The sequence below is a fragment of the Zea mays genome, chromosome 10 (genome assembly GCF_902167145.1).
Source record: "Zea mays cultivar B73 chromosome 10, Zm-B73-REFERENCE-NAM-5.0, whole genome shotgun sequence".
Classification (NCBI taxonomy): Eukaryota; Viridiplantae; Streptophyta; class Magnoliopsida; order Poales; family Poaceae; genus Zea; species Zea mays.
Genome location: NC_050105.1, coordinates 3,772,775 through 3,795,810, shown reverse-complemented (window position 1 = coordinate 3,795,810; position 23,036 = coordinate 3,772,775). Strand labels below are relative to the sequence as shown.

At 43.0% G+C, this 23,036-nt stretch overlaps 1 protein-coding gene and 1 pseudogene across 2 annotated transcripts; both read left to right on the top strand.

The window, feature by feature from the left end:
* The first annotated feature begins 6,168 nt into the window (after positions 1 to 6,168).
* LOC100281973 (uncharacterized) lies at positions 6,169 to 7,142 on the top strand. Its single transcript, NM_001154890.2, has 2 exons — positions 6,169 to 6,642; positions 6,776 to 7,142. Exons 1-2 carry the CDS (start codon positions 6,263 to 6,265, stop codon positions 6,783 to 6,785), a joined length of 390 nt encoding a protein of 129 aa, NP_001148362.2. The 5' UTR covers positions 6,169 to 6,262; the 3' UTR covers positions 6,786 to 7,142.
* Positions 7,143 to 7,548: 406 nt separating this feature from the next.
* LOC100280188 (LOC103628843-like pseudogene) lies at positions 7,549 to 21,179 on the top strand (annotated as a pseudogene). The gene is made up of 14 exons (NR_158744.1): positions 7,549 to 7,973; positions 8,103 to 8,281; positions 9,489 to 9,643; positions 9,925 to 9,992; positions 10,809 to 10,926; positions 11,956 to 12,071; positions 12,699 to 12,798; positions 12,880 to 13,059; positions 13,157 to 13,225; positions 13,401 to 13,763; positions 19,299 to 19,404; positions 19,539 to 19,617; positions 20,602 to 20,700; positions 20,790 to 21,179. The product of NR_158744.1 is annotated as a protein-like pseudogene (transcript).
* Positions 21,180 to 23,036: the final 1,857 nt, after the last annotated feature.

Sequence of the window (23,036 nt, the reverse complement as noted above, 5' to 3'; positions counted from 1 at the left end):
AAGACGTCTTAGTTGAAGTTGTACGCAATTTAACATGAGTCACGTCTAGAGGGTGGAAGGCTAGACATTCTACTCAATAGATCCAGAACGGTAGACTACTCTTACCATCTTAATTAGTATAGATTATTTGTTTTGTTTTTGTTTTTATTCTACTACATGTTGACCTAGATTTTCCCAATTTCGGTTCTTGCACACGCGAGTAATACGGGAGTACGCCTCCAAAACAAGTGTTGTCCAATAGTTCAACTGCTCGAGTAAAAACCAACAATCATGTTTTTAGAGTGTGTCCACAACACAACCTTTGCTTCGTACTCTCCTTCCTAGTGGTGATTGATGTTTCATCCTCTCATTCCCGACGAATCGGTGGTGATCGGCACGCCTCTCTTCACTCCGCTAAGCAAGACGCCTACAACACCATGGCTACCTCTCTTTGTATTATTGCACCAAGCGGTATGACTACACCGTACCTCGACTACTGCTGCATATATTTGTTTTACCCATCATCCAATAAGATTTTAGATCAAATCCATATTAGTTTCCCTCTGTCCACAAATATTTGTCGCAATGATATTTGTGTCGGTCAAACTTTCTTAAGTTTGACTAGATTTATAGAATATATTAGCAAGATCCATCTAATGATGTTAAATTGCATATAATATATATTAATATTTTGTATATAAATGTGGTTGAAGTTAAAAATGTTGACTGCTCGAAAAATGAGAACGATCAATATTTATTTACAGAGAGAGTATTTTTATACCTGATCATCACTCTTAAATCACACGCGTAAATATCCAACGTTATAGATGGTTTGATTATTTATTTGTAGAAGAAATTGTTGGTAAATTTGTGTATAAATTTGTAAGGATCATCCTTGCTCGCCGTACAGGCGTACACACGTCGTCTTCGTTCCTCCCCGCCGTTTCTGTCGGGGGGGGGGGGGGGGGGGGGGGGGGGGGGGGGGGGGGGGGGGGGGGGGGGGGGGGGGGGGGGGGGGAATTGATCGAATTTACAACTAGCTAGGGAGAAGAAAGTCCACGCTCCCTTCCCACCAGCTCCGCGCCAGCTCCCATTGCATTGCATTCCCATCCCACCGCACGTCGTCTTGGATCGATTCACGACTGGCCACACGCTGCTGACACGCGGTTTCGTCCCCTTCTTCATTTCAATGGACTTCTTGGTCTCCAAGCCACCGCCACTCCTCCGCCAGCTGACGCGACGGCCAGTCAGTTTCTTTTTCTTTCCACCTCTCTCTCTCCCCGACCTTACCTTCTCCCTCACACATTCCAATTTCCACCGAACAACGACCGCCATTCTCTCCCTCTCTCTTAATTTCTCCATCCACGAACGACACGCACCAGCTAGCTACTACTCCTGAGTCTGACGACGACTCCACCGCCATAGGCCTGCGCATTCGCGATAATGGGCTGCACAGGAACCCAGACCCAGCAGCAGCGACTCCGACTCCGCCGGCCGCCCCGAGGGAGAGGCAGCAGCTACAGCTTCGTCTTCGTCCTCCGCGCGCTCACGCTCATCCTCCTCATATTGCTCGCCGTCTTCGCACAGCCTGCTTCCAGCCGCAGGCCTCTGCCGCTCGTCGACGACCACCACAACAACGGCGTCGTCAAGGCCGCCGCCGCCGCCGCCGCCACCGACGTCATACTGCTGCTGCCTCCTCTACACGCCGACGCCGAGAAGGCTATGGTCGTCGCGGCACCGTCGTCCGTACTGCCGCCCGTAGAGGAGGACGAGGATCGGCGGCGGCATTGGCTCGCCGGTGGCCGCCACCAGTGGCTGCTCAACAAGAAGCCCCGGGGGAAGGCCCCGCCCTCCGCCCCCAGCAAACGCACCAACTGATCTCAACACTTCATCTTGCATCATACATGATGTTTTCCCTCTTTTATCTCTCTCTCTCTCTCTCTCTCTTTTTATTTCCCTTTCTCTATACCCTTATGGCCTTATCCAATTCTTGGACGCCTGCCGTGTGTCCGGTAGATGACACACTGATGCCTGTAGTTTTTCTATTCTATTGATTCTTTTGGGTTTGAGCTTGACTACGGTCTAAAAACATAGAATGTTAGACTATGTTCAGGAGTTACTCATATGGAAATATTGTATTATACCGAAGACTATATTATTTATATAGTAAAGTTTGAAATACGATGAGTAAGCTTATAACTCTATTTTAAAGTAAGTATAATAAAAGACTATAAACCGGCTTAATGCTGATATGAACGAGAGAGAAGAGAATAGCGAAGAAGCAGGGTATAAATTTATAGTCAACTTAGACATAAGAACCCAGTGAGAGAGCAAGTGGGCTATGTATTAATTGTGAAGAGCTAAACCACTACTCTTCTCTCTGGACCGGCTGCAAATTTCTTTACAGCCGACTACATTATTAAACTCTTTTAAGGCATCGTCTAGGGTGAGGCGATGCCTAGACGTCCAGGCGCCCATATAATTCTAGGCCTTAAGGCGTTGGTACAACTCCTCACCTTACCTTTACCGCCTTAAGAACATTGACTCTTATTAGCAAGAATGTCTTATATTTATAGAGCTAATTCTACTGCTTTGTTACTATTTCTACATTATTGATACGTGTGCCACAGTATAAACATGAGACTGTGACCTTGGAGGGTAACGTGTCATTCAATCAATCGTGTGCATGTACCACTATATAAACACGAGAACATGATATTGGAGGGTATCATACCATTCAATCTATCAACAGGATTTAATAAATAGATATAAGACACATGGTAAGTATAAGTTATATATAAATTTGTGGTACAACTCGTAGAAAAATTGTGTCGATGAGAGACGGGCGAAAATTAATTTAGAATAATTCTTTTTTGTATGTGTCGTTGAGAAAAATTGATAAGGGGGTGTTTGGTTAGAGGGACTAAAGATTAGTCTCTAGTTTTTAGTCTCTTTTAGTCTCTTTTTTGCCAAACACTAGGACTAAAATATGGACTAAAATGATTTAGTCTTTAGCCATTCACATAGGTGCTAAAAGAGACTAAAAGCTCATAATTATCATGTTGCCCTTACCTTTTTATAGATAACTAATATTATGAGTATATTCTAAGGGTATTTGAGTCTTTGGACAATATATTTAATGACTTTAGAATCTATTTAGTCCCTAAAACCAAACATATAGGGACTAAAGTTTAGTCCTAGAACTAATTAAAACCAAACATGCCCTTAGAATAAATCTAGAGAGACTAAAAGAAAGACGCATGTTCTTGTTCTTGATTGGATCAAGCGAGAGAGACCGGCAAGTATGGGAGGGCGGGGAGGGGACTGGTGTGGGAGGCATTCCATGAACCATTTTGACGTCTGCATCACTGCATCTGCATGCATGGCAGCATGGCTGACCTGCGAGACACGCAAGGTCCTTCCGGCAGGTAGCAGCCGTGCCGCAGAAAGGGGTCCTCTCCGCGCCGGCGCCCGGCGGTGGCGGGGACAGGACAGCGAGTCGACAGTGCGTGGGCGTGGCCATCAACGCGGCGCGTTTTACGCGCTTGCCCTTTTGCGTGCACGGGTACATGCCGACCATTTGCAATGCGGCCTTGCGGGGAGAGAGCGAAACATTATACAGTAACAATTTATTTTAGCTTTTTGTATGTATAACTTTTACTATACATCTAAGTATAGGATATATCTAGGAATACTAAGAGCCCTAAATGTATAAATTAGATCGGAGGAAGTGTTGCCTATAGTCCTACTAATATAATAACCGTGCGTTTGCGCCATATTTTTCTAAGCTGATGACCATATAGGGGTTATAGATCTTGACCTCTAGAATAAGTGCTTATTCAGTAAATGGATTTTCAAACTGATTAATGAGAACAGTTTATGGTAGTCAATCTTACGAAAGAAATATTTGAGAGAAAAGACCTTAACCCAAGTAGAGCATATGCTTGGTGTGATTCACACTTTTGGACAGGTCTAATGAAGGTTAAAGATGTGTTTTTGGGTTCGAGGCATTTCAAGCTCGGGGATAAGACCCTAACAAAAGTTAAATATTTACATGCAGCGGCTGGAATAAGTTATTTATTCCCTTTTCAAAAAAAAAAAATTGTATATATAGTATGTACTTATTACCAAGTGTATGACTGACTGTTGGTACGTCCAAACTCGGACGCAAAAGCGCGAAGCTGGTGTACCATTCGCGAATTAGTCTCATGGGCCAAATCTATTTTTTTTTTCTTTCTCGGAGGAGGCCCAACAATAGTAGGAGAGGTGACGGGTACTGAGCAACACAGAGATGGACAACACAGCCCAACAGCGGCCTTCATCGCTCAGCCCGGGAATTCCATAGAAAGAAAAAAAATTTAGGGCTAGTTTGGGAACACTAATTTCCCATGGGATTTTCATTTTCCCAAGGAAAATTAGTTTATTTTTCCTTGAGAAAATGAAAATCTCATGTGAAATTAGTGTTCCCAAACTAGCCCTTAATGGATAAAACGATTGAATGCTTCTTTATTGTTTCGTATGCACCCATATAGATTTGAAGGCCTTCATTTTTGTTTGGTAGAATGTATCCTTTATAAGGATAGATTTAGGGGGATCAAGCTTAGAGAAAGTCTAGAAAATGCTCTAACAAGTCCTCGTAACCGAGGCGCTAAAAGCTAGCGCGAGTGCAAGACCATTGGAGAGAATAATAAGTAGCATAGAAACGGGCAGACACAAATTTAGAATGCTAACTAAAAAGAAGGAAAAAAAAAACAGGGCACGCTAGCTCTTTGTAGAACAAACGTACAGTCGTAGTGGGTTCATGGCTGGCAACAACCTCAACCTCTCACCAGAATTTTCAGGCCTGTCATCAATTAAGGTGGTGAACATTGCATGTTACGGATCCGATGCAAGTAAAAGCTAACGTGTAAAGGCGAACATAATTGTTGCGTGCTTTTGCTCTGCTCTGCTCAGCCAGCAACTGCAATTTTTTCCTATCTATTGCAGATGCACGCGTACGTACGTGCGTGCCATTATGATCGGCGACATCAGAATTGAAGGCGGTCATCAGTGATAGGTAATGATTCTGGGCCACCCGTACGAGTTGGTAGTGTTCGTCAGTCGTCAGTAGTAGTGCTGGGAATTGGGTCAGATGAGGCTGGTCCGTACCAAACGAGATTGGATCAAGAAAACTCAAAAAAAAATCGGTCATGTCGTGCTAGTCCTAAATATAAAAACAGTAGTTTAACCCGACTCTAAACCATGTCGTGTGTTTATTGGACCGTATCGGTCCAAACCCGGCTCATACATTTGACAATGTAAAATCAAAATATTTTAACCACATAATAAAGCCTATAACTTAATAAATTAATGATATTAAACAATCCTAGCATCATTTGAATATATAAAGTCAAAATATCACATTAATACAAAGTCTGTAGCTTACTAAATTAAAACAAATTAAACAACATGGACTTTATTGGACTATGTCGGTCTAAGTCCGACCCATCTGTGCGGGCCGTGCCGGAGGCCCAACAACTGTTTTCTTGAGTGCTTCACAAAAAAACACTCGGCAAAATTAGGTCTGTGCCAGACACAGCTACTCAATAGCTGAGTGTATTTTTAGTGTTCAGAGAGTCTTATCTCGTCGAATGGTACTCGTCAAAATATGTGTTACTGAATAGCTGATATATTGCACTCGGTAAAATGATGAGTAATCGGTAAAAAGCTGGATTAGGATAGGGACTACATTTGCATTCGTGTACGTGCCAGTGGCTGGCAGCCGCAGCACGTCAGGTCCGGGCTAGCACACAAGGGGGTACGCATGCACATGTCATGTATGGTATCCATCCATCCATCTATCTATCTATCTATCTGTGGACAATGATGGACGTTGCAGCCATGCAAGCAGCCTTTGTTTTTTTGTATGAAAAAGTCCGATACAAACGAAGCCGTTTCACGTGCAAGCATTCATCTCCTCGTCGCATCGCACGTACGCGGTACGATCCCTGGTTGGTGCGTGCTCAACCACCGCTGCAGTAACACTGCACGTGCATATATTGGCCCACTCATCGGCAGATCTCAGCTAGACAGCCGCCTGCCGGGGCCCCTCTGCTTGCCTCGCCAGATCGGCACGTACGACACTCTCCAAGTGATGAGTTACCAATGCAAGGCCGGCCCTATTTATACCACCCCACCCATGGCACCACCTTGCTCCCATCCATCACAGCTAGCTAGCATACAGACGAATAATCTCTTCTTCACCTCACTAACACCAGCTAGCAACTCTTTCTCTCCTGCAATAATGGCCGCTCGCTCCTCCTCCTCCCAGCCGCAGCTGGTCGCGGCGGCGGCGGTCCTGGCAGCGGCGCTGCTGCTGCTGGCGGCGGGGGCCGGGACGGCGTCGGCGGCGGTGAGCTGCGGCGAGGTGACGTCGTCGGTGGCGCCGTGCCTCGGGTACGCGATGGGCAGCGCGGCGTCGCCCTCCGCGGCGTGCTGCAGCGGGGTGCGCTCGCTCAACAGCCGCGCGTCGTCGACGGCGGACCGGCAGGCCACCTGCAACTGCCTCAAGAGCATGACGGGCCGGCTCGGCGGCGGCGTCAGCATGGCCAACGCCGCCAACATCCCCTCCAAGTGCGGCGTCTCCGTCGGCGTGCCCATCAGCCCCACCGTCGACTGCACCAAGTACGTAGGCCCGGCAGTCCCGGCCCCCTGCATGTCTAGTTAGTTAACCATGCATGCATGGAAGTTGTTATGTTATATGTACATTGCTACTAACCATGGAAAATAATGTCTTCCCGTGTTATGCGCATCGCAGGATCAACTGATCGATGGAACCATAGTGGAGGTAGCTCGCTCGTTGGATGGCAGCGTACGTGGCCATCAGCAGCATGCAGTCGTCGTCGTAGCAGAGATGTCCTAGCTACGTGTGTGTCATGCATCAGACTGGCACATAATAAAGAAGTAGATCATGCACCCACCCCACTAGTGATCACTTCGTCTAGTGTCCCTCCCGTCGTCGTCGTCGTGTACCTCGTACGTGACATGCCGTAGCACGTACTACGCTAGCAGAGCAGCACCTCAATGTCCTTGGGCTTGCTTTGCTGGCTCTCTGTTTTCGTCTCTCGTGTTGCTTTTAATCTGGTACAGGTTTCTAAATTATAATAATGAATAGTTTTTTGTCCAATATATATTCGCCGTACATATGCATGCATGAATCATGATAAGGCATATACAACTCTATTAAATATCTATCTCTCGAGAGATCTCTAGCAGGGACGGAGGCAGTGGACAGTGGTGGGCGAACAGGGCTCAAGCCTCCTCTACCACTTAGCCTATAGAGTCCTTATTGGAGCCTTCCCAAGTTAACATGTACAATATAGTGTATAAAGAGACTTATATATTGTACCTGATTAGTTCAATCCCTCTTTTTTTTCTAGCTCCGATCCTGGTCTTTAGGGTAAGACTATGTCCATCAATTCAACTATATGATCACACAAAACAATGTTTTTCAATGTAAACTATAATGCTCACGCAGTGAAGTTTGAATCTCTACTACTAATTAAGCACGTAACGTGGGCGCTGGCGCTACCACGGCTCCGCTCCGCGCACCCCCTCTGCGCTGTCAGACAGCGCCAGGCGATACCGTGTCCCCCGCTCCTCCCCACGCGCAAGAGTCGCCCTGCTCACCCCGCACCGCGATGCTCGCCGCTCTGCTCCTCCCGCGTCGCGTCCACATATGCGATGACCGGGATCCATGACCGCCGCCCCCACCTCGGCCTCTTCCTGTCCGTGTAGCCGGCCACTGCTTCTCCGCCACAGCTCGCCGCCTCCTCAACCACTGTTGTGCCACACAATCCTACCGCGACGCATCTGACTCAAGCTAGGACGTCTCACGGGAGCGGCGGCGGAAGCCAGTCCAAATCCAACCGAGTCATCTCGGCGACTCCACCAGTTCTCCATCGCCCTTTTTTAGGCGTTCAAGTTCCTCCGAGAGGACGGCAAGCAGAGGAGAGGTAACCCTAATCCCAAATTCCTTCGAGTTTTCCTTTCACTTCCCAACACCCGGCCCACACTCTCCTTCAATCCCTCCGACGACGTCGACAACGCATCCCCGTGGCCATCCTTGATTCTCCTCGCCGAAGAGGCGTTAGCCAAGTCGTCGCGGTCGCGGCCCGCGGGCCACTCGAGAGTGTTCCTGGTGAGTAGCACCACCACGGTGGGGAGCGGGGGAGGCAGCACTGGCGATGGCAGGGTGCAGCTCGCCGACAACCTCGATCTCGACGTCTATGTGCAGTCCAAGTGCCAGACTATGAACGAGAAGGTGAGTCTGCCTGCCTGTCTGCTATCTCTGTTCCGGTCGTGTCGCGAGATCTAGCTCGCCTGCTGCATCCTATTGTCAGAGTGGGTTGGACCATATGGGTGGTGCAGTGGAGTCGTGAAGAAGTCTCGTATCCCATAAAACGAAAGAAAAAACTGCCCAACAACCAATCATGGTCAAAATGTTTACATCGAACATTCTTTGTTGGGTTCAGGTGAAATTATCCAAAGCAAGTTAGTTCGATTTGTAATGGGTGGATACAAATTCTCTTCTTAGTTGAGATTTCTTATCTTGCTGATTTCTTCTTTGTTAGGTATAAACTCTGGTCCTCATAAATCTTGTGATTTCTTATCATGCTAAAGGTCAGCAGAGACAAATCCTTACTGCTAGAAGCACATAGGCAGGAATAGGCTGCATGTCTTTTTGGGGGAAAATACTGCTTTTGCTTGCAGCTCATGGGCAGTAAAGAAATGCATGTCCTCATAAATCTTGAATGATGATTCCCTATCTTGCTAGAGTTCAGCAGAGCCAGTTCTTTACTGCTGCAAGCACATAAACATGAATAGGCTGCACGTTTTTTTGGACAATACTGCTCCTTGCATCTCATGAGCAGGAAAGGAATGCACGTTCTTTCAAGAAACCTATTTCTATTCTTTGCAAAAAGCATGCAGCCTCATTACTCCCAATTTCTATTTTTCATGACTATAAATAGCACTGCCGCTATGAAGCTACATTTCTTGAGCTAAACATATTTGCAAGCTAATGCGCTTTTTCAATAAATATTTTATTTAACTGCATATTTATTGAGCTAAACATGACGACCATGTTTTTTTATTTAACCGCATATTTATTGAAAGCACACACTTGGTTTTCTTTTCTGGTTAGACAACTAGAGTAATTATCTTAAAGTTTCTGTATCGCCCAAAAGAAAATTTCAGCCATCACTTAATTTAGACCTTAGTTTTGTAACAACAAGCACATAAACTTTGCTTTCTCATATATGCTGGTAATTATTTGTGTAGTCTTACATGTGGTCTCATGATTTCTATATATAGATTTCATGAGATGCCAATATTACTGATGAATTATTTATTGTAGCCCCCAATATTCTGCTCATATGCTCCAAATGTTGACCTTTTTCTGTGATAAAACTCTTTCTTATGTTGACCGATTATTGTACTAATTTGGTTTTGAATTCCTTATCATACAGAGGTGTTGGAGCATGCTTGTGGAATGGGAACATTGCAAATGGGCGAATATGAATCAAGTGTTTCTATTGGGAATGACACCTTTAGCATTCGGGAGCCACCTGGTGTTTGCACTGGGATATGCCCATTTAATTTTCGTGCTATGATTCCCCTATAGGTATGCTTAAACTAACCTTTTCTTCCCAGTCAGTTTGTTTGTAATAGAAGGCTTGGCACCAATGGTCATTTGAACTATGTGACAGTTATACCATTTCATTCTTACTTCAACAAGATCTGTGCTGTTTTTATGAGCATAATATTCTAGACACTGTCATTATTTCTGTTGCTATTTTCCATTTACACGTTTCAGCTAGAGAGAATATATTTATTCTTCCTCGTTTTGATGCCTTGTTGCTTACATTCTAGAGCATCCTGAGCCACACCTGTTCTTCCTAGCAGGTACCCAGAAGAACAATGTTTAAATCACAAACAAATGACAAAAATCTTTTATTGGGTATCATTTCAAGGTTGGATCAGATTCGATTAGTTGATTTTCTCTTGTCTGTATTCTTGAAAAATGTTGCAGTATCATTTGGTGCTTTAGTTAGTATCGAAAAACTGAAACTAGAATGCTCTTTTGTGATTAGTTGGTCATATTACTATTTACTACCATACTTGACATACCAGGTACCAGTTCGACCATCACTGTTTATAATTGATAGCCATAGCTGAAAGCCTGAAACTGAGAATAAAAGAAGATAAGAACGTAGCTCCCACTGGCTCTCCTGGTCTGTTTCAGTTTTGCAAGTTCTGTAGACATATGAAAATATTTTTTATTCATAATTAATCTAATCCTACTACTAATTAAGCATGGAATGTGGGCGCCTGGCGCGTCCATGGCTCCGCCTACCTATCACTGCCATATTGGCCCTATCAATAACCTCGTGTCCCATCTCGCCTGCCCCACAGAAGCATCGGCCGCCACACCTCCTCTCACCTACCCCGCAACGGCGACGGCAGAATCCCCTCCACCCGGCCATGCCCACACCACGCCTCGAATCCGCGATCTCCAACCAAGGACGCCATCAGCGCCCCCAATCCCATGCCCCAGAATCCCTTTCGCGGCTGCCTCATAATCCCTTTCGATCTTTTGAATAGCAAATATATTGTGCGATAGTGTTTCTAGATGTAAAATATCATTGTACGGGACCCACTCTATATGTTTTATTTTTGAGATGTTGATCTTGGAAATATAACCCAACTTGAAATTTACATTATCTTGTTTAGTATAAATTTTCTGCGAGCTCATAGTATATGGTTGAATTTTTGTTTGATTATTTCAGAAAGTTCCCTCCTAAAATTTATTAGCCTATTTTGGTCGGATTTCTGCGAGCACATGCTGTTTTAGCCTGTTTTGGTCCTTTTAGACCTTTGTATTCTGCGCGCCTTCACTTTCATCTGGTGAGTCCCGAATACATCCCAATCCTTCTTTTTGCTGTGTGTCTGTGTGAAAATTGGAGATGTGTGAGTTGCAGGCTGTCGATGCCACCTTTTAATGTTATGGATTAGGGATTGCATTGTTAAGTTTAACAGATGTTGCACTGATCTGCCATGGATCATGAACTGTTATCCCATCATCCTATGTGTGCCATATTTCCTCCACACATGATTATTGTGTAGTTGAGGTTTAATCTGTTACAAAATTAAATTAAAGTTTCCAGTAATACACTTGCTCTATCCAAAGTTTTGTTTTCATGTTACTCTTCAATTTCAACGTTAAAATGATGTGCATGTCATCTAAATACTACACAAACATATTTAAGTGACTCCTGCTACACAGACACGCTTGATTATTAAGTTTGTGTACTTCAAGTTTCCGATTTCACACGCATGATTAATGTGTAGTTGAGGTTTCATCTGTTACAAAATTAAATTATGGTTTTTAGTAGTGGTTGCCCACGCAAGTAGTAGTTTGTAGAAATACACTTAAATTAATTTAGTCTTTTGGTCTGGTACTCTTCCAATTCACCGTTACAATGGTGTTCTGGTCATATGAATACTACACAAACACATTTAAGTTACTACTGAAACAAATCTGCAATGCTTTTTATTTTTTCAAAACTACTTACATAAACCCACCGGGTTCATTTTTATTCCATGTATGTCTGTTTAATAGGTTTACTCTCAATGGTTCACTAAGATCTTGTTCAGTACAGTGTGAATCTAGGTTCAGTTCAATGATGTACATGTCTATTTAATAGTTATGTTAGAATATCGTTTGAGGTGGTGAACGTTGTTCAAAAACAGTATAGTCTTTGAGCGTAAACCTGAATTGATAGAAACTCGTATATAGAGGTTTGTTTAAATTAACAATGAGCTCCATAGATATATGTCATAATGTATATAGAGCAATGATTACAATTAAAATTCCTTGCATCTGATCGTACATATTAGTGTTTTAGACTAATAACATCCTTTTCATTGTGATAGGTGAACTGGATTACCTTCCCTCTCGAATCCAGTTACAAGAGAGATCGACATTAAAAGGAACCTCAAGCTTTGTATTTCAACAGGACCTTTATAAACGAATAACTTAAGTCGGCTAGGTAACAACCAACTTAATTCACCATTCCATTTTTTATCCATTGATCCTATCTCTAATCATGTTCTGTCTTACTTTACCATTACATGTTGCTTACTATTTTGTGTGCATCTAATAATTACCAGTGTTTTCATCGCATGCTTTTAACTTGTGTTTTTAACTTGTAAAAACACATCTGATCATACAGAACTTTGTATAGCAAGGTTTGGTGCCTTCTTAGGTTCAAGTATTTGGACATCACCACCTATTTTATCCACATAGTTATAATAACCAAAAAAGGGCTTTCCATCTTACCCTCATTAAACCTGCATATAATTATAGGCAACTGGTGTTATCTTGCAACATTGAGCTAGCTGAGGTAAATAATTGTAAACACATTGATAAACTTATTGGAAAGATCCATTAAGTAAACAGTACACACTACCAGATTTGGTATCTCACTATGAACCTGATTGTTATGTTACAACATTCTTTGAACCTTGGTGTGTTTGAGAAGTATATAAATCTGGTAAAAGTGTGTGACGACAACAAATTGGTTTCTCGTAAAAAATGTGTGCAAACTGATACATGCTGACAATATGCTAATCAGTCTGTGTGAAACTAACTAAACCATCCCATTCTCAACTAGCAGATTTCCTGATGTGAAAACGAAGAACCAACAGAAACGGATATAATGGGGCATAATGCTGGTCGCACACCATTCATAGACATCTCAAACACAAGCATTATAGGTAAAAGTTTGTTCCCACGTGTCAATTAATGATTGAAACTTAGTACGTATGTGTTCATTAATACAAACAGTTGAATTGTAGGTGATCAAAATGGATCAAACTCGCTTGTACCAATAGTCGATGCTAATGAATGTAAGAGGCAAAGGGATAAGGAAAGATATGCCACGATGTCCATTGAACAAAAGAATGAGAAAAATAGGAAGCGCCGTGAAGCACGTCAACGAAATAAAGCACTACCCCTAAAGTCCGAGTCATCTAGAGGTGATGCAAATTTAAATTTTGTAATTGTTATACCTACATGTCCCTACAAATAAAAGTTGACATGTATCTTTTCTATATGGGTAATTAAATGAAGAAGACATTAATACGAATCAGACACGTGAGACGGTTAACGTTGAAATAAGTCGAGATGTGCATCTTGGTTCAGGTAATAAAACATTTTACCATAAATTTCAGTAGATCATGTTGCTGGTTAGTATGAATTAATCCTATATATTTTTTATTTCATCATGGTTCACAGTTAACTGTAGCACCATTGATCTCACAAAATTTTGCCTTTTGTACCACCGTTCATTTGGCTAATGCTAGGATGATTATGGTAGGTCCTATTAAAAACACTCCATCGCCTGGTAATTCTATCGAACGAAAGAGGCAAAGGGATAGAGAAAGGCGTGCAACAATGTCGGTTGAACAAAGGAATGAGTACAATAACAAGCGTCGTCAAATGCGTCAACGAAATAAGGGACAAAATGTGATGCCCAATGTTTCAGGATGTGATGAAACCCGTCAAATTTAAATTAATATGTATGTTCATAGACCTACTATTGTAAAGTAATTGTATTCATATTTTGTAGATGGCGACAAAAAAGTAAACGTGGATCCAGATGATGATAGCGACTGGCTGCATCGGAACGAGACATTCCAGTCAAACGACTATGTCGCAACGACGGACCTTCTGCCACCAGGTACATGACTGTTCACTTTACTAAAAATAGGCAAAAACAACAAATTTCGTGCAATTGAACCTATACATGCCATATTCTAGGCAGTGTGCATGAATCTGTTGGTGTCATTGGGGAACCAGGTATCAGCTTGAGGGAGTATAGGCTTCAACGCCTTAGGTTGTATAATCAGACACCAAAGAGGAAAGAGGCAAAGATAGAGTACATGAGAAAACGTAGAGTAGTACAGGCTGACACTTTGAATGTTGCGTCCATCGCCATGGAGGACCCAACATATACCCCTGAGGTTGTGCACCCTGCAACGGAACCTTCAACAGTTACCGCCTGCGACTGGGTTATCCCTGAATTCGTTAGGACACCTTTCCTACCAGCTCAAACACAGACCGAGGATGTCGGTTCATTCGATATGTCTACTGAAGCAATAAGACGTAAACATCATGTGCCGCGTGGGGAAAGACAAGCTATCTTAGCCCGTCGAAACCAGCAATTTCAAGCATCCATTGCAAGAAACGTGACTACTTTGAATGGGGATACTATCGGTGACGCCAACAACAATGGTAATTACTATCCAATCTTAAATGGATCTTGCACGACGGCGATAGCATATAGTCAGACTAATCGTGTGTTTCCATCAGCACAATGTAGCGTTCCATGCCAAGTCGCTACATTGCCAACAAATGGAAGTGAAGGCATAACCGAACAAGAAAGTGAGGTGGAGCATACACAAGAGAAGCCAAGGGTCATTTCAAATTGTAATTGTAAAAAATCTTTATTTAGATTACACATTTTCCCAACCCAGAATGTCTTTGTCTTTTACGTGGCTCGTATTTTCACGATCCAGATGATGATGATGATGATGAGGCTGTTATATTCGGAGAAGATGATGACGACGACGAGGGATACATATTCGCTGGCCAATGTACTTATGTCAATTTTTATTATGATTATGATACCAAGGCTTGTATAAATACACATGTTTTAGTCGTTGTTTTCCAAACACTATTAGATGAGGAGACTGACGAGGACATCGAAATCGATGGTACTCAAGGTGAATCTACTGGCATTGATGTGCCTGACCCATACGACAAGGTATACAGTAACCTCCCTGAAGAAACACATATGCTGAAGCCTGTTCCTGACTGCGGTTATTGCACTGCGAAGAAGTTTGAGTACGAGCCACCTGGGTTTTGCTGTCGTGATGGGAAGGTTGAGCTAGCACCACTCGATACCCCTCCCCAGCTCAGGAGGTTGTGGGATAGTGCAGACTCTGATGCTAAGCACTTTCGTGATAACATTAGATTTTTTAATGGCCATTTCTCTTTCACTTCCCTGTATTGTTGCCTCGATAGTATGACAACTAATGTGCGAGATTCTGGTATATACACGTTCCGAGCACAAGGCGTGATGTACCACAATATCAAGTCATTCGGTAAGGAAGGTGGGTCGGAGCATAAACATCTAGAGCTTTACTTTTACGATGATGATCCTAGTCTCGAGCATCGGTACCGTAAGTGTCGTAAAGAGCAGCTTCAGAAAGACAAAGAGGTTATTAAACAGATAGTTGGCATACTCCATGGAAACCCGTACTCCGAGCACCTTAGGAGCATGGGCCATGTTGAGAACCTTGATGACTATCATATCGCATTGAACCTTGACCAGACTTTAAACCAGAAGACATATAACACACCTATCACTTCGGAGGTGGCCGCTGTATGGATCGAGGGGAGCGAACGGCGAGGCCAGTTCAGCAAGAGTGTTATGCTACATGAGAAGGATAGGTCAAGCCACGGCATCCGCTCATACCATGGTTGCTACGATGCACTATCGTATCCACTGTTCTTCCCTAGAGGTGAACTTGGATGGCATGCAAATATCCCAAAGGTTGGTGTATCCATGGATGAAGTGGATGCATACCGTGCGACACATAGGGCAAATAATTCAAATGATGAAGATGCAGGTTAGTTGTTTCTTTGTACTTTGGGATTTTTGCACATTATTAACTATTCTTTCAACATCACTCACTTTTCAATCCTTGTGTATGCAGAATCTCCTACCCATTTATGTGTGTCCGTACGTGACTACTACTGCTACAAATTCTAGATTCGTCCCGGGGTATTCAATCCAATACTTCATGGAAAGCGGCTTTTCCAGCAGTTCGCTGTCGACACGTACATCAAGATTGAGAGCTCTCGTTTAGATTTCATACGTAAGAATCAGGATCGTTTAAGGGCAGACCTATACCAGGGCTTGGTGGATAGCATGTTAGACGGAGATATTAGAGCAGAAAAGGTTGGGAAGCGAACTGTGTTGTCTACGTCGTTTATTGGCGGTCCTCGTGACATGAAACGTCGGTATATGGATGTTATGGCTCTGGTGCGGAAGTTTGGTAAACTGGACATCTTTCTTACCATGACATGTAACCCCAACTGGGATGAGATAAGGAGGGAGCTTCTCCCTGGGCAAACACCGCAAGATCGTCCTGATCTTGTAGTGCGTGTCTTTCATGCGAAGCTACAGGAGTTAAAGCATAGGCTGACTAAACAGGATATTCTTGGTAAGGTTCGGGCCTACGTCTACGTCGTGGAGTTTCAAAAGAGGGGTTTGCCACATGCCCATTTTCTACTCATCATGCAGAGGAAGTACAAGCTAACGAGCCCTGAGCAGTATGACCTTTTGATCTCTGCAGAGATCCCACACAACAAGTACCTTGAACTACGAAAGATGGTTATCAAGCATATGATGCATGGCCCATGTGGGTCGCTAAACCCTAACTGCCCATGCACTAAGGGCCATGCATCGTGTAAGAATCATTACCCCGGCCTTTTAGTGACACAACCTTGCAAGGGAAGGACTCATACCCGATTTACAGACATCGTGATGATGGGCGTAAGGAAAAGGTTCGAGGGTGCGAATTGGACAATAGATGGGTTGTCCCTTACAACCCTTACCTCCTTCGTCTCTTCAATTGCCACATCAATGTTGAGGCGTGCGGGAGCATCAAGGCTGTTAAATACCTGTTCAAGTACATATACAAAGGCCATGATCGTGCGTCTGTTGTTATGAGAGATACGAGCAAGGCAGATGATGATGTAGATGAGATCAAGCAGTACAGAGATGCAAGGTGGGTGACTCCTCCAGAAGCGTTATGGAGGATATACGGCTTTGAGCTTAGTCAGAACTCTCCACCTGTGATGCAACTGCAACTCCATCTTCCAAACATGCACATGGTAGCGTTTCACGAACGACAAATGGTCGAGCGAGTCGTCAACCGTCCAGGTGCTGATAGGTCAATGCTCACGGCATATTTTGAAGCGAATAGGCTACATGAGGGGGCTCGTGGCATCTTGTATCGTGACTTCCCTGAGTGGTACACTTGGCAGAGTGGTAAGGGCAAAGTATGGCAACGGAGGAAGCGTGATACAGGTGGACAAGTCGGTAGAATAGTCTCTGCTCATCCTGCTGAGGGGGAGCGCTACTATCTCCGTGTTCTCCTAAACCATGTGACTTGCGCCACCTCCTATGTGGATCTAAGGACAGTAGATGGTGTCACGCTACCAACTTTTCGTGAGGCAGCAGAGAGAAGGGGACTGCTTGAGTCAGACAACACACTGGATGAGTGTCTCACTGAACGTGCTCTTTTCCAGATGCCATCGACGTTGCGACGACTTTTTGCCACAATATTGGTGTACTGTGAGCCAAGTGACGTGGCGGTACTCTGGCAGAAACACCTAGATGCTATGTCAGAGGACTATCAACACAGGAGTCAGAGTAAAACTCATGTTGAGCAGATGGTATTGATTGAAATTAGGAACATGCTACAATCAATGGGAAAGGACATAAAGACATTCCCTCTTCCTCCTATCATCGACACATATGACGATGCTATTGGTACTGCTAGGGAGGTTTACGAGGAGGAAAGTATCGAACCGGCAGTGGGAGATGTGGCTCTCAAAGACTCTCTTAACGAGGAACAGAGGGCCGCCTATGATAAGATTCTATCTGTCGTTGACACTGATCAGCACGGATTGTTCTTTGTGGATGGACCTGGTGGCACCGGGAAGACTTATCTATATAGAGTGCTGCTCGCGACGCTACGCAGCCAGGGCAAAATTGCAGTGGCAACAGCTACATCTGGCGTTGCGGCTTCCATAATGCCTGGAGGAAGAACCGCCCATTCACGCTTCAAGATACCCCTCACTATTGACGATGGCGGTGTATGTAGCTTCACGAAGCAGAGTGGAACCGCAGAGTTGCTACGGAAAGCATCTCTCATTATCTGGGACGAGGCTTCTATGACCAAGAGACAAGCCGTGGAGGCACTGGACAATAGCATGCGCGATATAATGGGTCGGCCCGAACTACCATTCGGTGGTAAAACCATTGTCTTCGGTGGGGATTTTAGACAAGTCTTGCCTGTTGTTCGTAAAGGGTCAAGGGCTCAAGTGGTTGCTTCTTCTCTACGGATGTCTTACCTATGGGAGTCCATGTCCCACTTAAAGCTTGTTAGCAATATGAGGGCAAAAAACGACCCTTGGATTGCGGAGTATTTGCTACGCGTAGGCGGTGGAACCGAGGACACAAATAGTGACAACGACATCTGTCTTCCTGACGAGGTATGTGTGCCTTATAGTGGGAGTGACAACGATCTTGACAAGCTAATAGAATTCGTTTTCCCAAATCTCAACGAAAATATGTCTAATTCGACCTATATCACTTCAAGGGCGATACTGTCAACGCGGAACGACTGGGTGGATATGATAAATGCAAAGATGATCGATCGTTTTCAAGGGGAGCATATGGTGTACCATAGTTTCGATAGCGCCATGGATGATCCCCATAACTACTACCCTCCAGAGTTCCTAAACACACTGATGCCTAATGGGCTGCCACCACATGTTTTGAAGCTCAGGATTGGATGCCCCGTTATATTGCTTCGGAATATAGACCCTGCGAATGGACTTTGCAATGGCACCAGGTTGGTCGTTCGTGGTTTCCAAAGAAATAGCATTGACGCAGAAATTGTACTGGGCCAGCACGCTGGAAAACGGATTTTCCTGCCGCGTATACCTCTGTGTCCCTCCGATGAAGAAATGTTCCCTTTCCAGTTCAAAAGAAAGCAGTTTCCTGTACGGCTTAGCTTTGCAATGACGGTTAACAAAGCACAGGGTCAGACTATTCCCAATGTTGGCGTGTACTTGCCCGAACCAGTGTTCTCTCATGGCCAACTATATGTTGCTCTATCTAGAGCGACAACCCGATCGAACATAAAGATCCTTGCCATCCCAACCTTCGATGGGAAGAAGAGGTCGAGGAAGGGTGTAAGAAAGAACCCTACAGTAGATTGTGGGACATGCACCAAGAACATCGTATACAAGGAGGTCCTAACAAACTAGACCCAGGGTAAGTTTGTCAAAACTGAATTGTTTGTTAACCACGTAAAATCTCATGGAGTAAATTTCTGTAAGCATGATCATTCATTGTTTGGTACTTGGATGATTGGGTCCTAACGCTTTTCATATTTGTTGATTGTTGCTTCAGCTTGTACCGGAAGGTTATGTGTTTGTGCTGGGAGATAACAACAACAATATCTTCAAGTACCAATAATCTGAAAAGATGGTTCCCTACTGGTTCTGCATATAGGAAGGTATTTATCTTTATCAGTTGTATTCTGGAATATGCCATCTGAATTAATTATCTGCAATTTATCTTTATCAGTTGTATTCTGGATGACGTGTGATGTTTTGACACATCAAAAACTTGACTGGCATTATTTTTCAGCTGTGACATACCATGTATTTGTATCTGAAGAACTGTTTGACATATATTTGGTTCCTGATTCTACGATCTGCTGCAATTGGTATATTGCTCTTTTCTTAAAAAATCTCTAATCTAATGTGCAGATACCTCATGTGACTTTAATTCAGTGTTTCCCTATTAGTTATCTAAGCATATCAGAAGATTGGTACGAATGAACTGTTATTCATAATCAATTAACTAATGAATGAAGTGTTCTTCATAGTTCATATCATTGTCCTTGATAGTGTTTTTTGCAAGTTGAGTGCACTGCATGAGAATCATCAACGTGTTCTTAGCTTTTTTGACCTTTTATATTGCCCGACACTTCAATGGTAGACCATTATAGTAGTCTTCTTATCTTATTTAAGCATCCATAAAGCAGGACCTAGCTAGGTACATATATTTATAGTGCTCAGTTTTATGGGAGATCTAAAAACTTTTGTAGCCATCAACTTGTTGTCCAGAAACCATGTAATAAGGGGATTAGGGGAACCCTGTGAATAGCTATGAGATAACAGCAAATCTTCCTGCTTTGTGTGTCCACCTTTGCTTCCATCTCAGCTGGTTTGGTTCAGAAGATTCTTCTTCTACTGGTGATCTTTTTATCATCTATGTGTTCTTGTCTAAAATTATCACATCTTCACTGCATTGTGCCCTTGTCTGAAACTATCCCTTTTGTATGTCAAGGTGACTCTGTTTGGTTATGAGGAAAGAACATTCATTTCCTTCCTTATGATCTGGTGAGCGTTGCTGCAATGTTAGGACACTGCAGTCATAGTAGCAGAGAATTCTATCACTCGAGTGTCGGCAGATGGGGAAAGATATATATCTATCGATCGTTTTGTAAATATGTTGCTGTAGAAAAGAGTGTTAAATTTATTTATCTATTTATTTTTTGAAATGTCATCAGCCTTATCCTTTATAAGCAGCAGTAAGATCTATTTATTGTTCCTTATTTATCTTTTGGTCGTTTTGCTTACATATAGCAGTAATTTGGCTATCTTATAAGCAGCAGTAAGCTTATAATCGTCGCCTTTTGGTTCAGACATGCTTTTGGTTGATTCAACTTTTCATATTGAGCTGCACAAGTGCAGCACAAGATATGGCCGCATATTTACATTACAAAGGTGCAGCTTTGCTAACAGTAAGTTATCCACTAATAGTCAAATCTGCTATGTGCATTACAAAGCCTTGTTTCACTAATAGTCTGACAAAAGTCGTTGTTCCTGCCAGGGATCTGCACGAACCAGAAACCATCAGGAATAAGCATCGCTGTCTGAGAAATATGGCACAGGCTTCAGACTGAATGTTTGGCATAGCCTGTGATACAGCCTACAGCTTCAGCACGAGACCAAGGGGACTGTGATCACTGGCAGAGGTGTCCGGAATAATATATGAAACATGCACTCTTTCTGCGATTGATTCGGACACAAGAAAGTAATCCAGGCGCCAACCTTCAATCCAATGAATAAATCAAAACAAGTGAAACGGTGAGAGTGATCTTGACTTATGCTGGAATAACAAATGGGTATACCAATTTTGATCAGTGCTTGTGCATGATGGATGTAACTCAGAAACCTTGCTAAATTACAGAAGTTTCCATGTATTGTGGCACAAATTGCTAAAATCGTAGGTATGTTTGTAAGGGGCACATAATCTCAACGATGTGTTTGAAACAGCACATAAGGTCATAAACGCACAATACCAGGTGGCAAAGCCCATATCAATATATCATCCAGTTCCAGTACATACCTTTGTTTGTCTTCCGGGCATTATGTCTATACCCCCAGTAACTGTAGGCAACAACATTAGGATGCATTATATATTTACTCTTTAGAAATTATTTGTATGATTTTATTTCAATCTATTTGGGTAGACATATTTATATCGTTCTGTATCTATGTTTAATAATCACATATTTTGTAGTCACTGTTGTACTCACGCCGCCCGTCGTCAGGGCCCTAAGTCCATTAGAGGGTCGTAATTTGTGTTCCGTGGCATCGCACCGGCACGTTCCTAGTATAATTATGAAGATGGGTAAACTACTGAAGATAGTCTAATTAAAAAAAATAAGAGACCATCTATTCACGAAGAATATGTCTTACATGACTTTTTAAACATAAAAAGTTAATTAATTATGCATGGAAACTGTAGGATTAATTGTACCGCATGCAGATCGCTGTTGGGTGTGCAGTGTGCTGCTCTCTGCACGGATCCACATAATGACCTCTACACCATGTGTCCCCCACACATATTTGTGACTTTTGTCGGTTTGTCCATGCAATGCAACACGTTACCACCCCACCTTTGCAACGACAGCCCCAGATGCATGAGAGTTGTACCTGTATGTTCTGTTCTGTACCAAGGAGTTAGGACTGGAAATTTGTTTTTGCGGCCTGGAGCTGAAAGACTGTAAAAGATACTCTCACCTTTGGCCACATGATTTAGTCATTTTAAATTTATCTTAAGTCAAATTATTTTAACTTTAACCAGTAAGATGAAATTATTTTAAACTAAAACAATTACATATTATGATAGTTCAAGACACGAAGAATCTATTAACTTTACTTTTATGTTGCAAAATCTTATTAAACATCCGATATAACTGGTCAAAGTTAATAATAATTGACTTAGGACAAACCCAAAACGATAAAATCATGTGGACGGAGGAAGTAGAACGGGAACATTTACTTATAGACTCAATCATCATATGACACCATACAGACAACAACGAAAGGGCCTCTAGTGAGTTGATTAGGTGGTATAAATAACACTCATACAAGAACCTCTACCCGGAACTTAGTTTTGTATATTTGTTTGATATTTTGTGTGATTAACTTTTGTTAGAATTTGAGACTTTTCTAACGGGTACGAATTACCCAATGCATAAAAATTATCCACAGGAATACATGTATAGTCATATAGGTACGATTTTATACCCGCATGCAAATAGATACCCTATGGATAGAATTCTTTTTAAGGGCTAGTTTGGGAACATCATTTTCCCAATGGTTTTTCATTTTCCCAAGGAAAATTAGTTTATTTTCCTTTGGGAAATTGAAAATTCCATGGAAAAATGGGAATGTCAAACTAGCCCTAAGACCGGAAACATAATCCCCTCCTGGATTCCCGGGAATTGAGAAAATTAAGCTAACTTTTTCCTTCATCTCTGGTATCCTAGAAAATATTTAAGTTTCCAAATACTACCTGATATTATATATCCGTCGCTAGTCTTAGTGAACATGTAGCATCAGATTGAGTCACGTACGTATTATGTAATCGGTGAATGCTTGCATGTCCGGTCCGAGAACTGGAAAAGCAACGGGCACTTTACACTAATTGGGCTCTGTACAGGCCTTCGTCACAGGCATGTTTATGGCCCACCAGCCGAGGCATATGCATGTCATGGCTTGGGAATACATAGGGCCTTCCTAACCATGTACTACCTCTTTTTTAATATTTATCGCCCGCTACTTTATT